General features: G+C 48.9%; 2 protein-coding genes across 2 annotated transcripts; both read left to right on the forward strand.

Annotated features, from left to right (window-relative positions):
* Positions 1-320: 320 nt before the first annotated feature.
* LOC132234104 (olfactory receptor 10H2-like) lies at positions 321-1,313 on the forward strand. The gene has a single exon (XM_059695148.1). The coding sequence runs from the start codon at positions 321-323 to the stop codon at positions 1,311-1,313; it is 993 nt and encodes a 330-aa protein (XP_059551131.1).
* A 12,002-nt stretch (positions 1,314-13,315) lies between these two features.
* LOC132234105 (olfactory receptor 10H2-like) lies at positions 13,316-14,308 on the forward strand. The gene has a single exon (XM_059695149.1). The coding sequence runs from the start codon at positions 13,316-13,318 to the stop codon at positions 14,306-14,308; it is 993 nt and encodes a 330-aa protein (XP_059551132.1).
* The last annotated feature ends 634 nt before the right edge of the window (positions 14,309-14,942 follow it).

Raw genomic sequence — 14,942 nt, forward strand, 5'->3', positions numbered from 1 at the left:
TGGCCCCTTGTCCAGTACCAGCTCCATCCATGTGGAGCTGAATAGAGACCCTGAGTTCCTAACAATGGGATTTAACAGTAGTAGTAATAATAATTATTATTATTTATTTATTGCATTCCTACTATGTGCTATGACCTGTGGTAAGCATTGGAAATGCATGATCTTACTGAAACCTGGAGTGGCTCTGTGAAGCACAGACCATTATTGTGCATGTTATACTGCAGATAAGATAACCATGACATGAAGACGTGGAGGAGCCCCTCAGGGAAGCCCTCCCAGGTAGAACTCACTGGAGTTCTCCCCTCTCTCCCACACCAGGTATGACCGCCATGCTGGGGCTGAACCACACCTCTGTGTCTGAATTCATCCTCATCGGCTTCTCCGCCTTCCCCCACCTCCAGCTGATGTTCTTCCTGCTCTTCCTGCTGATGTACCTGTTCACGCTGCTGGGGAACCTGCTCATCCTGACCACCATCTGGGGCGAGCGCAGCCTCCACACGCCCATGTACCTCTTCCTGTGCGCCCTCTCAATCTCTGAGATCCTCTACACCTTCGCCATCGTCCCGCGCATGCTGGCCGACCTGCTCTCCGCCCACCGCTCCATCGCCTTCGTGGCCTGTGCCAGCCAGATGTTCTTTTCCTTCACGTTTGGCTTCACCCACTCCTTCCTGCTCACGGTCATGGGCTATGACCGCTACGTGGCCATCTGCCACCCCCTGCGCTACAGCGTGCTCATGAGTCCCCGTGGCTGCGCCTGCCTGGTGGCCTGGTCCTGGGCTGGTGGCTCGGTCATGGGGCTGGTGGTGACATTGCCCATTTTCCACCTCCCTTTCTGTGGGCCCAACGAGGTCCACCATTTGACTTGTCATGCGCTTCCACTGTTGAAGTTGGCCTGTGGGGGCAACGTGTCCACCGTGGCCCTGGGCGTGACCCTGGTGTGCATCATGGTCCTGCTGAGCTGCTGCCTCCTCATCCTCCTCTCCTACGCCTCCATCATAGCCACCATCCTGAGGATCCCCTCGGCTGAGGGCCGGCAGAAGGCCTTCTCCACGTGCGCGTCCCACCTCACTGTCGTGGTCGTGCACTATGGCTTCGCCTCTGTCATCTACCTCAAGTCCAAGGGTCCCCAGTCTCTGGAAGGAGACACCCTGATGGGCGTCACCTACACAGTCCTCACGCCCTTCCTCAGCCCCATTATCTTCAGCCTCAGGAACAAGGAGCTGAAGAGCGCCATGAAGAGGACCGTCCTCAGCAGGCTTCTTCTCCAGAGCTCCCGAAGGGGCTGGTTTCATGGCAGGGAATGTGGTGGGTGAAGACCCTTCAGTCTTCTGTCTGTAAAATGTATATATTTATGCTTCATCAGTGATGATCCCTATATGTGAACTCCCCCTACCTCCACCCTTAGCAAGTGCTCTGTAAACTCAAGATGTACTCTCCCCCCTCACCCTGCCCCTAGCCCCCCCCTCCCCAATCTGGTTGACCTCGTTCCTCTTCGATTCACTGGGGTAATGACCTCATTAAGAAGGCAAGAAGTTGTGTGTCAACTTCTTCCTGTTTCCTGTGCCTGAGAGTGGCACGGAGGAGGGGATGCCCACATCACCATTTGGGGTATATACCTGCCCCCAGTGGACTTAATGAGTCCGATGGTAACTTTATGTTTAATCATTTGAGAAACTAACTGCTAGACTGTTTTCCAAAGTGGCTGCACCATTTTACATCCGGCCCCCCCTCCCCCAGCAGTGTAAAAGGATTCCAATTTCTCCACATTCTCACCAACACGAACTTATCTTTTTTATTGTAGCTATTCTAGCAGTAACTTATTGTGGTTTCCATTTGCATTTCCTGATGTCTAATGATCCGTATGGTCTTAAATGCTTAACACATATCAGTTCTTCTATTTCACAAGGGAGGCCAAATTAGCTCCATTTTGAAGATGAAAATACTGAGATATAAAGAGATTAAGTCTGCCCTGCCCACGTGGCTCAGTGGTTGAGCGTCAACCTATGAAGTAGGAGGTCACGGTTCGATTCCTGGTCAGGGCACTTGCCTGGGTTGTGGGCTTGATCCCCAGCGGGGAGCGTGCAGGAGACAGCCGATCAATGATTCTCTCTCATCATTGATGTTTCTATCTCTCTCTTCCTCTCTCTTCCTCTCCCTTCCTCTCTGAAATCAATAAAAACATATCTTAAAAAAAAAGAGATTAAGTCTGTTAGCTAAAAGTCTTGCCCCCATAATGGTCAGAGCTGGGGCTCAGAAGCATACACAGGGGAGGCCCATCTTTTCCAAGAAGGAATAAAGATCTAGATTGGAAAGAGAAGACCAATGTTAGCTGGCAGCAATGAGATGAGCCCAAAGCGATAAATATGCTGTTCTCAGGTGGTTAAGAACTGAGGAGACATGTCGTAAGCTCGACAAAACTGGCTGTAGGGTCTCTGGCTGTAGGTGCACTATATGGAAGTGTCATGTTCAAACATGAAGCCGTTTGCCCTAAAGAAAAGAGTGACTCCTTTTAAAGCCAGGTTCCTGGGTTACATCATGAAGATCTAACATTGTTAATCAGAAGTATCCGGGAACATTCTTTGCCTCCCCTATAAATTGTGAAGGGCTCCCAGAAGATAAGACTGTCTCTCTTGAGTTGTCATGTGTGAGGGATGTTTAAGTGGGCCGCAAGCTGAATGATCACCCCTCCGCTGATAGCCGCAGGCCACAGTGCAAACTGCAGTGTGGTTGGCATAGCCCTTCATCTCCAACTCTATCCCCCAGCCCTCTCCAGCTCTCCAGCCCCACTAGCTCCCTGGCTGCTCCTGCGATAAACCAAGTGCACTCTGACCTCAGGAGCTTGGCACACGCTGCTGCTTCAACCCGGAGCACCCTTTCCTTCCTCCTACACATCCCCAGGTCTGACCTTAAATGGCACCTCCTCAGGAAAGCCTTCCCTGATTTCCTGTGCTCTTTAGCTAATCACAGATCTGGAATCATCTTGAAATATACTGGTTGTCCTGGAAAGCAGGTAAGAATGCATACTGTATGAATTTGACAGAACTGTTGGCAAAGGGGGCGCCTGGCTTATATCTGAGTGTGGTTCCCTGTATCATCAGAGAAAAAAACAACTTGTTCTCGTTTGGTTGACCAACGTCAACGCCTTCTGACGTTTAAATAAACCTTATTTTTACTCCTTTAGTTGCTATCGGTTGTTTTGTACGTGGAAAACAGTCTAAAGGGTTGGATCTAGTGAACATGTGTTGTTTCTGTATGTGGGGTATTCTAGGCCCCACGGCGTGAGGCAGGGCTGTGAAAGCGCTGTATTGTATGCTGTCTTTATTTCAAATGTTGATATGTTATTCATCAGGAAAGTTTTGCATTAATTTTGATTTTTAAAAATATTTCATGACATGGGACTTATCTTGATCCCTACATTTTTGGTGGCCCCTTAAATTTAGTAGTCAAGGTGAATGCCTCATTGCCTGACCCCAGATTCCTCCAGACACCCCCTCCACCCCCCCCACACACACACACACAAAAAAGCACCTTGCATTTCTTTTCTCTCAAAGGACCAATAATAGAAGCCATCCTTAGCTTATCTGGCGATGGAATATAAGAATAAATGCCAAAAGGCGGGTGCAAACAGCCAGGGTTTGGGGGTACTGACCCTCCACACCACAGCCCAACCCCTCTGCCCACTAGTGTCCGCCAGGACCTCCCAACCCACAGAGACCCTATCCTCCTTCCCCTCCTTTATTTAGCTTCCACTTCCTGAGTCCCCCACCCCCTGCCTCCCAGCTGTTTGTCATTCCTGCCTAATGGTCCCCTCTGTGCCACATTCTTTGGTTTCCCCAAGGCAGGGCCAGAGCCCAGAGAGGTGATTAAAAGACCTGGAGAGCAGAGCATGGCTGTTGCTGGGGAGATCTCCAGACTTTAGGGGCCCCACCTGGGCTAATGTTTCTATGCGAAGCTTCAGAGATGCAGTTGCCACCTTCACCTCTCCCATTCTGCTCTTCCCAAGTGTTGACCCGCCCCCTTGCTTGTGGATGAAAGTCAGGCCCCCCTCAAGGATGTGTCCCCCCCCCTCCTCCGCCCCCAGACCAGCTGCCTCTGTTCAACAGCCAGAGGGATCTCTGTGATGGAAGAATGTAAAGGGTCACCTCTCTGCTTATAGCCTTAGGATGCAGTGCAAACCCCAGTGTGGTCCCCTCCGTGCTCATCTCCACCTCTGTCCCCCAGCCCTCTCAGCTCTCCAGCCCCACTCGCTCCCTGGCTGCTCCTGCAACAAACCAAGCACGCGTGGGCCTCAGGAACTTGGTACCTGCTGCTGCTTCTACCTGGAGCACCGGCTCCTACCCATCCTTAGGTCCGGCCTTAAATAGCACCTGCTCAGGAAAGCCTTCCCCGATTTCCCCACCCCGAGTCACCATCTCTACCATAAGCCCTAATAGCAACTCCTTTCTTTTCTTCATAGCTTTCATCACAATTTATCATATATTCATTAGCGTGATTAGTGGTTTAATATCCACATCTTCCCCTCTTAAATGCAACCACCGAGGTCAGAGGTCATGTCTAATTAGTTCAACATTGTATCCACCCCACCCCCACCCCCCGTGGTGTCTAAAAGAATGAAGGGAAGTAAGGTCAGATGTGGGCTGGGACCACCACTCACATGGGGAGTTCAGATTTTATTCTAGTCTCACTGAGAAGCAGTTGGGGGTTTTAGGCAGGGGAGGGACATGATCTCTCTCATGATTTCTCTAACAGCTCTGCGGAGTGCGGACTTGAAGGGGTGGGGTTGGAGGGTTGAAGACCAGCTGTGCAGGCATCTAGGCAAGAGATAGAGGTGTAATAGCCAGCCCAGAGTGCGGGTGGTGAAGGTGACATAAGAGGCCAGAGTTGAGTCTTAAGTGATGGAATCCAGATGGTGTTGGAACAGCTGTGCAGAGGAGTGGGGGTGGTGGAGATTCTGGCTGAGATGGGGGGATGGTCTGGCAGAGGGAAGGTTGGCATTCACTAAGATGGGAAGGTTGGCATTTGCTAAGATGGGAAGGGAGCAGGCCAAGCAGGTGGGGAGAGGGGGCTCTAAGACACAGCCCTAGGAAAACGTGTCCTCCCAGGCTCGGCTTCAGCTCCCCGCTAGGAAGATGGTCCACTTCCTCCTGTGGCTCTCCTGTGACCTAGATCTGACCATAAGGAGGTGGGTGTCTGTACCCAGCTCTGCCTCTCCCAAGACGAGGGCTCCTTTAGTGCTGGGCGATGGCAGAGTTCTCTTTGGGTTCTCAGATCCATACCAAGTTCCTTAGCCGGGGCTCAGTGAAGATGTGACGGATGGATGATGGAAAGAGGGAGGGAGAAAAGGAGAGAAGAAGGAAGAATGAAAGGAGGAAAGGAAAGAGGGAGGGAGGGAAGAAAGGAGGAAGAGGAGAAGGAAGGAAGGAAGGAAGGAAGGAGAGTTCTCAGGGCCCCTGCTATCCTTCTTGAACTTAGAGGACCTCACATCCCACACCCCTAGGCTCCTGGGAGAGACCTGTGGGAACCCAGCCCTGGGCTGTCGCCCGCAGAGATAAAACTCCCTGCCCACCCACTGCTGCCACCCTCCCCCCCACTCCCAGGCCAGGCTTCTGGCAGGTGTCCCCCAGAGAACAAGGCAAGCAGTGCTTCTGTTTCCAGGGCCCTTTTCCAGGAACACGTGACAAGGGCTATGGGAGCTGGAAGGGAGAGGGAGAGGCATTCAGGCTACGGAGAACCAAGAGGAGCAGAGTGAGGACCTGGCTGAGGGATGGACGTGGGGAGTGAGTAGGGTGGAGAGGGGAGTCTGCAGCCCCAGCATCTAGTCCCAGGCTGGGTGAGCCAGTCTGGGTTCCTGTCCCCCACAGCAGCCATGCTCACCAGGTCCAGTGCCAGGCAGGGAGTGGTCTTTGTGCCAGGGTGAGGGAGAGGGCAGTTTGGAGCCAGAAGGGCCACATTGGGTGTGTCACATGCATGTGTGCACCACCTGTGCGTGCTTCTGACGGCACTGAGTGTGTCTGTGTCTGTGTCCGTGTCCGTGTCTGTGTCCGTGTCCATGTCCGTGTCCGTGTCCGTGTCCGTGTCCGTGTCTGTGTCTGTGTCTGTGTCTGTGTCTGTGTCCGTGCCTGTGTCTGTGTCCGTGTCCGTGTCTGTGTCCATGTCCATGTCCGTGTCCGTGTCTGTGTCCGTGTCCGTGTCTGTGTAGTTGCGTGTGACTGGATATGTTTCTTTGGCTACTGTGGCAACGTGCTACAAACCAGTGGCTTAAAACACCAGACATTTATTCCCTCACAGTTCTGGAGGCCGGAAGTGCAAAACTAAGGTGTCGGCAGGGCCATGCTCCCTCTGAAGGTGCTGGGGAGGGTCCTTCCTTGTTTCTGGCAGCTCCTGGTGGCCCTTGGCGCTCCTTGGTTTGTGGCTGCATCACTCCAGTCTCTGCCTCCATCTTCCCATGCTGTTCCCTCTGTGTCCCCTTCTGTTCCTGTGAGGACACCAGGCATTGGATGAAGCCGCAGTGGTTCTCAACCTTCCTAATGCCGCGACCCTTTAATACAGTTCCTCATGCTGTGGTGACCCCCAACCATAAAATTATTTTTGTTGCTACTTCATAACTGTAATGTTGCTACTGTGATGAATCATAATGTAAATATCTGATATGCAGGATGTATTTTCATTGTTCGTGACCCACAGGTTGAGAACCGCTGGTTAAGGGCTCACCCTAACCCAGTATGATCTCATCTCTGTCCTTGTGTTATTCCATCTGCAAAGACCCTGTTTCCAGCTAAGGTCACATGTTGAGGTTCCATAACCTGTGCACCTGAGCCAGTGCTCAGCCCTGTCCACTTCTGTGAGTGCAGGACCTAAATTGGGGGTTGGGGGGTAATTCAACCCACCACAGTACCCTTGCTGTGTGTCCCCGGCTTCTCCCGGGCCCAGACAAGCTGCAGGCGGCTGGGCAGCGCCCGGTAGATACATGCAGGGAGAGGGTCTGCTTCTGGCTCAGAGTTTCCTGGGCGTCACTGTCACTGTGTTTCGGGACCTATGCACTGAGCCTGTGCTCGGCTCTGTCCGCTTCTGTGAGCCCGGGCTTGGGCTATGGCCAGAGGCACAAGCAGGGAGAGCTGAGTGGGTCGAGTCGTGTGCCCTCGAGGAGGACGGGCACAGGGACAGGATCTGGGAGCCTGGCTTGGGGCTCTGGCTGGGAGCCCGGACCTGGGATGAGGGCGCTGGCCCTTCTCCTCCCCGAAGTCCAGGCTGTGCAGGTGTCTTGGAGAGCCCCCCTGAGCCTCCTGCAACCCTCCTGAGGTTGTCCTGGGAAGAGCGGCACAGGAAAGCTCCAGAGGGAGACAGGAAGCGGAGAGAGCCCTTTGTGTGTGTATTTGTAACATTTGGGTATTTAGGAGCTGGTACCCTGGAGCCCGTTTGTAGCCAGAAGAGAGGAGGAGGCGGACTGACCCAGCGATCGAGGACAGGGGCCGAGGGGCATCCGCAGAGCCAGAGGAAAGAGCCCGGAACTGGGGCTGAAACCCTGACTGTCATGGCGCCAATAGGTGTCACCTGCTGGGGGAGGATGAGTGCAACCAGCCCAGCAGTGACCATGAAAGATGGCGGCAATGCCAGCAGCATGTCTTGAGAACATCCGCTGTTGAGCACTTGGTATCCAGTTCCCACAGAGAACCTGTGAGGCCAGTTCTCTGCTTGTCCCAGCAGAGGGTAGGGGCCGGGATTTGAACCCTGGGTCTGCATGACTCACCACCTGCGTGTGTCTCAGGGAACAGAATAGATTCTAGTAGCAGGAGGAGGCGTAGAGGAAGGACGATGGGCAGGCACTGCTCCAGGAGACAGGGCTTGAGGCCAGAGCCAGGGCTGGGGCCAGGGCACGGAGAGGCATGTATGAGGGACCCTATCTTTTTTTTTTTTTTTAATATATTTTATTGATTTTTTACAGAGAGGAAGGGAGAGAGACAGAGAGCTAGAAACATCGATGAGAGAGAAACATCGATCAGCTGCCTCCTGCACATCTCCTACCGGGGATATGCCCGCAACCCAGGCACACGCCCTTGACTGGAATCGAACCCGGGACCCTTCAGTCCGCAGGCCGACGCTCTATCCACTGAGCCAAACCGGTTTCGGCGAGGGACCCCATCGTGACACTCGAGCCAAACTGTCCATTTTCTAAATAGGATTCTGGGGCCTCCAAGCCTTGGCTGGTAGTGGTTCTGAGGGGACAATCTTCTAGGGGGAAGTGGAAGGGGACTTAGTAATATTGGGAGTAAACCTTGTCTGAGGGCATTTGAAAACTTGTTACCAAATATATATGTGGTATACATGATTGGTATATGTATTTATCATTGATATATATAAGTATGAATATATATATTCCCTTTTTTTTGGACTTAAACTTAGGAGCTTTGAGTAAATCATGATTTTCACAATGATCTTGTTCTATTTATTCCCGTTTATCATTATGTTCCACTCCTTTCCCCACCCCCAACAGGCAGCATTTTAATTTGTTCCCTGTGTGTCCTTCCGCTTGTGTGAATCTTATAAAATGTATGTTGCTGCACAGACGTTCTGACTGTGGTGCGTTATACGGTGCTGGAGGCCTCTGATTTTTTCCTAATTTTTAACCCAGTACCATGTTTGTAGGAACCATCCATATTGCTATGTCCGTCTTGTTTTTCCCCCTAAATGTTGTTTAGGGCTCATGGCGCACCTCCACCAGATTTTAATTCTCTACTCCCACGGACAGTGGGGTCTCCCAGACTGTCCCCCACTCTCTGCCAACACAGACGATGCTGAGGTGAACGTTCCTGACCGCGTCCCCTCGCTGACCTGTGTGTTTCATTCAGAGGGAGACGCAGGAGCAGTGTTTGCGGGGCTTAGGGTAAGTGCTCCCTTCATTGGCCATGAGCCCCCAGGTACCTGCTAGAAGGACTGAAGTTCACTCATCTTCGCATCTGGGCCAACACATCGCAGCATCCAGCATTCCAATGTTTGCTACTCCAACAGGGGTGACGCGATGCCACGCTGCTGTGTTAAACTGCATTCCTCTAACTGCTAATGAGCAAGGGCAGGTCTTCGTTTCCTGTTTGCCTATTGAGTTTCCCCTTCTGCACATCGCCTGTGCCTACCCCTTCCCACTTCCTATTATAATTCCAGCCTTTTTTCTCATTGGTTTGCAGGCATTCCTTATAGACTCCAGATATGAATCTCCTGTCAGTGTTTATTGAGATACAAAAGTTTGCGCATATTTAATGTATACATTTTGATAATTTTGGACATATGCCTACACCTGTGATACCATCACCACAATCAAGGTCATACCCTCACCTCTGACAGTTTTCTTGTGGTTCTTTACTTTTCTGTGTGTGAGACACTTAACATAATGTCTGCCCACTTAGCAAGTTGTGTTCATTGAAATAGATTTGACATATAACCGTGTAAATGCACATGTTAATTTGATACATTTACATATTGTAATGTGATTGCCACTGTAGTGATAGCACCTCGATGGCATCACATAATTACCATTTCTTGTATGTGGTGGGAATAAGTAAAATCTAGTCTCCTATCAAGTTTGATGATTGTAATAAAACATTGGCTATATTCTTAACACGATTTTAAGTGCACATCATCGTATTGTTAACTACAGGCTATGTGGTGGACAGCAGACCTCTAGGACTCACTCAATGTTGCAAATATCTTCTTGCCCTCTGTCATCTGTTAACTTCGTCCATGATGCTAATTTGATTTATAATTTTGATGTAGTGAAATTAACCTTTTTAATTTATGATTTGTGTTTTTTATTTCTTTTAAAGAACTCATTTCCTGTCCTTAGATCACGAGGATTCCACTATACTTTCTTTTATTAGCTATGTTTTTATCATTCAATTGGGTTATTAATCTATCTTAGTCCTCTCTTTGTACAGGGTACTAATTGAAAGCCCAATTTTTGTTTTTGTCTACATAGAGAGATACTCTCCTCTACAGCATCTGCTGAGAAATTTGTCATTTTCTGATTTACCTGTGGTGTGAACATAACCATATGTGAGCGGCTCCATGTCTGAAGTCTCCATTCCAAGCCACTGATCTATTTGTCTTCCGTTGCAATAACCCTACATTGCTTTATTTCCAAGACGTTTGTAGAATTCTCAGGTTCTCAGAAGGCAATTTCCCCCTCCTCCTTTCACTCTCCATGTCAAGGTGACTTAGTCATTCATGGATCATTATCTTTTCATAGAAATTTTAGAATACATTTATTATCTTTCTCAAAAAATCCAACTGATTTTTTTTTTTTTTAGAATATTACATTGAATGTAGACATTAAATTTTGGGGAGAATTAACACCTTTATGATATTGTCTTTCCATTTCACCCATTTACTTATATTATCTGCTGTGTTTTCTATTAATTAGAGGTTTAATTGTTCTCTGTGGAGGTCTTGTGTGTGCTTATTTAACTTAATTGTACATACTTGATATATTTGGTGCTACTTTGGACGGTGCCTTGTGTTCCTAAACTATTTTTCTCTTTAATTTTAAGCTTATAAAAAGTTGCAAAAACAACAAAGGAAATTTTTGTGCTCCCCCTCATTCAAATTCCTGAAATGCCAGCATCTTACAGAACCCCCGTGCAAGGATCAGAACCAGGAAATTAACACTGGCATAATACTACTCAGCAAACTACAGATCTTACTAGAATTTTCCCAGTTTTCCCACTGGTGTCCTTTTTCTATTCCAGGCATAATCCATTTCATTTAGTCATTTCAACTGTTCATTATCATTCAGCTCTTAGAATTTCTTAATTTTGGTTTAGCCCAAATATTAGTGAGTCATATGTTACCATGCCACTGTCAAAGGTTCAGCCTAATATTTGTGCTCCAAGTACATGGGAACTGTCAGGTACCCTCTTCATATTAATTTCCAATGTTTTGCAGTGTGGTCAGGTAACCTGGGTCTTGGCAATATTGGCACCTGGAAATTTACCTAGACTTCCTTTATGCCTCACTCAAGGTCCTTTTAGGTGACAATTCCATGTTCTTACTGTGTTGTCGTTTTTTGTCTCTGTATGTGTGTGCGTGTGTGTGCGTGTGTGTGTGTTTGGTTTAGTGAATAAGAGCAAGTGCATATTTTTGTGTTTGTATATGTTACATATACATATGTAGGTGTATGTATATATTAGATATTTTATTGATATATTAACACATAGCTCAGGTATTAAATAAAGTGACAGAATTAAGTTCAAAAGAACAGTAATAACCAAAAAGATAAATGCATTAAATGCACCAGTTAAAAGAGAGATACAACCATAGGTTGCTACATTTTTTACTTATTTATTTTTTTATTGATTTCAGAGAGGAAGGAAGAGAGAGGTAGAAACATCAATGATGACAGAGAATCATTGATCAGCTGCCTTCTGCCCACACCCTACTGGAGGTTGATCCCGCAACCCAGGCATGTGCCCTTGACCGAAATCAAACCCAGGACCCTTCAGTCCACAGGCCGATGCTCTACCCACTGAGCCAAACCAGTTAGGGTGGTTGCTACATTTTAAGAGAATCCAATTCTGACTACGTGTGCCTGCCCTCAATCTTAACTTTCCATTGTTTATTCCAGGCGCTGTGTAAGACCCCTTATGTGTTTGTCTTATGTAATCCTCATAACAACCCTGTCAGGTAGGGGTTATTATGACCAACTTCCTTTAAGGGATGAGAAAACTAAGGATCAAATAGACTAAGGAATCAACCCAGTGTTGTTGAAGCACTGTTTTAAAAAACTTCTCAAAAACGTTTAACTCATATGGATAACACGTAGAGTTTTTGTATGAAAAGAAAAAAGCCAGCCCCTGATACGTACTAAGCCTTGCCAACAGCAGTTCAGGCAGATTTGAGCACAGTGATCACAGAATTTGCATTATCCTTTCAAAGGCGAACTCCAACCAGCACCAGTATTTTCAAATCCAAAAAATATATTAAAGATCTCACCGTATGGTGCAACTACTATGGAAAACAGTATGGAGGTTCCTCAAAAAATTAAAAATTAGAACTGCCTTATGACCCAGTGATTCCACTTCTGGGTACACAGCCAAAGAAGGCAGGACGAAGCCGGGGCTGGGAGGACCAAGGCAGCCAGGGCTGCGAGGCAGAGCCCCTTGCACAAATTTCGTGCATCGGGCCTCTGCTATTATAATAAGTATGTATGGTGCCAGGTGGGTACTGGAAATACCAGGGGGAACACTTTGTAATGTATATGATTGTCTAACCACTCTGCTATACACCTGACACTAACACAAAATAATGTTGAATATAAACTGTAATTAAAAAAATAATGGAAAAAACATATCCCATTGCACTGGTTGGGTGGGTCCTCAGTTGGTTTGAGCGTCATCCCATCCACCAAAAGGCTGCAGGCTCATTCCCAGTCAGGGCACATACCTAGGTTGCATGTTCAATCCTCAGCCAGGCGTGTACAGGAAGCAACCAATCTATGTTTCTCTCTCTCTCTCTCTCTCTCTCTCTCTCTCTCTCTCTCTCTCTCTTTCTCTCTCTTTTTCCTCTCTTGAAAAATATCCTTGGGAGAGAATATTTTTAAATTCCAAAATAATAATTTTTTTTAAAGACTGAAGTGTTGCTTTCCTTTTAAATTTCCATTCCAATTTAGAAAAATGACCCGGGGCCATGACAACTTCTAAAGTGGGGTCTCTGTGACTGCAGAACCAGCTCAAACCAGTAACACTTTTCAACCCTCCACTGCTCACCCCACAGAACCGAAGGACCAGAACATGACCGGAACCTAAGTGCTGGGATCCTTTAAGAGGTGAAGGGGCCATTGTCCTTGAAGATCTCATGCTGAAACCCCTTAAATCTTGCCCCACAACCTGGATCGAGTAGACTGATTCAAGCCTGGCCTCCTGTCTCCTTGCTGGCTGAGCTCACAAATAAAAGCTCTTCCTTTTCTCAAAGCCAGTGCCATCGTATTGGCTTCTGTGCACGTCGGGTAGTGACCCCTTGTCCAGTACCAGCTCCATCCAGGTGGAGCTGAATAGAGACCCTGAGTTCCTAACAATGGGATTTAACAGTAGTAGTAATAATAATTATTATTATTTATTTATTGCATTCCTACTATGTGCTATGACCTGTGGTAAGCACTGGAAATGCATGATCTTACTGAAACCTGGAGTGGCTCTGTGAAGCACAGACCATTATTGTGCATGTTATACTGCAGATAAGATAACCATGACATGAAGACGTGGAGGAGCCCCTCAGGGAAGCCCTCCCAGGTAGAACTCACTAGAGTTCTCCCCTCTCTCCCACACCAGGTATGACCGCCATGCTGGGGCTGAACCACACCTCTGTGTCTGAATTCATCCTCATCGGCTTCTCCCCCTTCCCCCACCTCCAGCTGATGTTCTTCCTGCTCTTCCTGCTGATGTACCTGTTCATGCTGCTGGGGAACCTGTTCATCCTGACCACCATCTGGGGCGAGCGCAGCCTCCACACGCCCATGTACCTCTTCCTGTGTGCCCTCTCCATCTCCGAGATCCTCTATACCTTCGCCATTGTCCCGCGCATGCTGGCCGACCTGCTCTCCGCCCACCACTCCATCGCCTTCGTGGCCTGTGCCAGCCAGATGTTCTTTTCCTTCACGTTTGGCTTCACCCACTCCTTCCTGCTCACGGTCATGGGCTATGACCGCTACGTGGCCATCTGCCACCCCCTGCGCTACAGCGTGCTCATGAGTCCCCGTGGCTACGCCTGCCTGGTGGCTTGGTCCTGGGCTGGTGGCTCGGTCATGGGGCTGGTGGTGACAATGGCCATTTTCCACCTCCCTTTCTGTGGGCCCAACGAGGTCCACCATTTTGCTTGTCATGCGCTTCCACTGTTGAAGTTGGCCTGTGGGGGCAACGTGTCCACCGTGGCCCTGGGCGTGGGCCTGGTGTGCATCATGGCCCTGCTGGGCTGCTGCCTCCTCATCCTCCTCTCCTACGCCTCCATCATAGCCACCATCCTGAGGATCCCCTCGGCTGAGGGCCGGCAGAAGGCCTTCTCCACGTGCGCGTCCCACCTCACTGTGGTGGTCGTGCACTATGGCTTCGCCTCTGTCATCTACCTCAAGTCCAAGGGTCCCCAGTCTCTGGAAGGAGACACCCTGATGGGCGTCACCTACACAGTCCTCACGCCCTTCCTCAGCCCCATTATCTTCAGCCTCAGGAACAAGGAGCTGAAGAGCGCCATGAAGAGGACCGTCCTCAGCAGGCTTCTTCTCCAGAGCTCCCAAAGGGGCTGGTTTCACGGCAGGGAATGTGGTGGGTGAAGACCCTTCAGTCTTCTGTCTGTAAAATGTATATATTTATGCTTCATCAGTGATGATCCCTATATGTGAACTCCCCCTACCTCCACCCTTAGCAAGTGCTCTGTAAACTCAAGATGTACTCTCCCCCCTCACCCTGCCCCTACCCCCCCCTCCCCAATCTGGTTGACCTCGTTCCTCTTCGATTCACTGGGGTAATGACCTCATTAAGAAGGCAAGAAGTTGTGTGTCAACTTCTTCCTGTTTCCTGTGCCTGAGAGTGGCACGGAGGAGGGGATGCCCACATCACCATTTGGGGTATATACCTGCCCCCAGTGGACTTAATGAGTCCGATGGTAACTTTATGTTTAATCATTTGAGAAACTAACTGCTAGACTGTTTTCCAAAGTGGCTGCACCATTTTACATCCGGCCCCCCCTCCCCCAGCAGTGTAAAAGGATTCCAATTTCTCCACATTCTCACCAACACGAACTTATCTTTTTTATTGTAGCTATTCTAGCAGTAACTTATTGTGGTTTCCATTTGCATTTCCTGATGTCTAATGATCCGTATGGTCTTAAATGCTTAACACATATCAGTTCTTCTATTTCACAAGGGAGGCCAAATTAGCTCCATTTTGAAGATGAAAATACTGAGA

This window comes from Myotis daubentonii, chromosome 5 (genome assembly GCF_963259705.1).
Source record: "Myotis daubentonii chromosome 5, mMyoDau2.1, whole genome shotgun sequence".
In the NCBI taxonomy this organism is placed as follows: Eukaryota; Metazoa; Chordata; class Mammalia; order Chiroptera; family Vespertilionidae; genus Myotis; species Myotis daubentonii.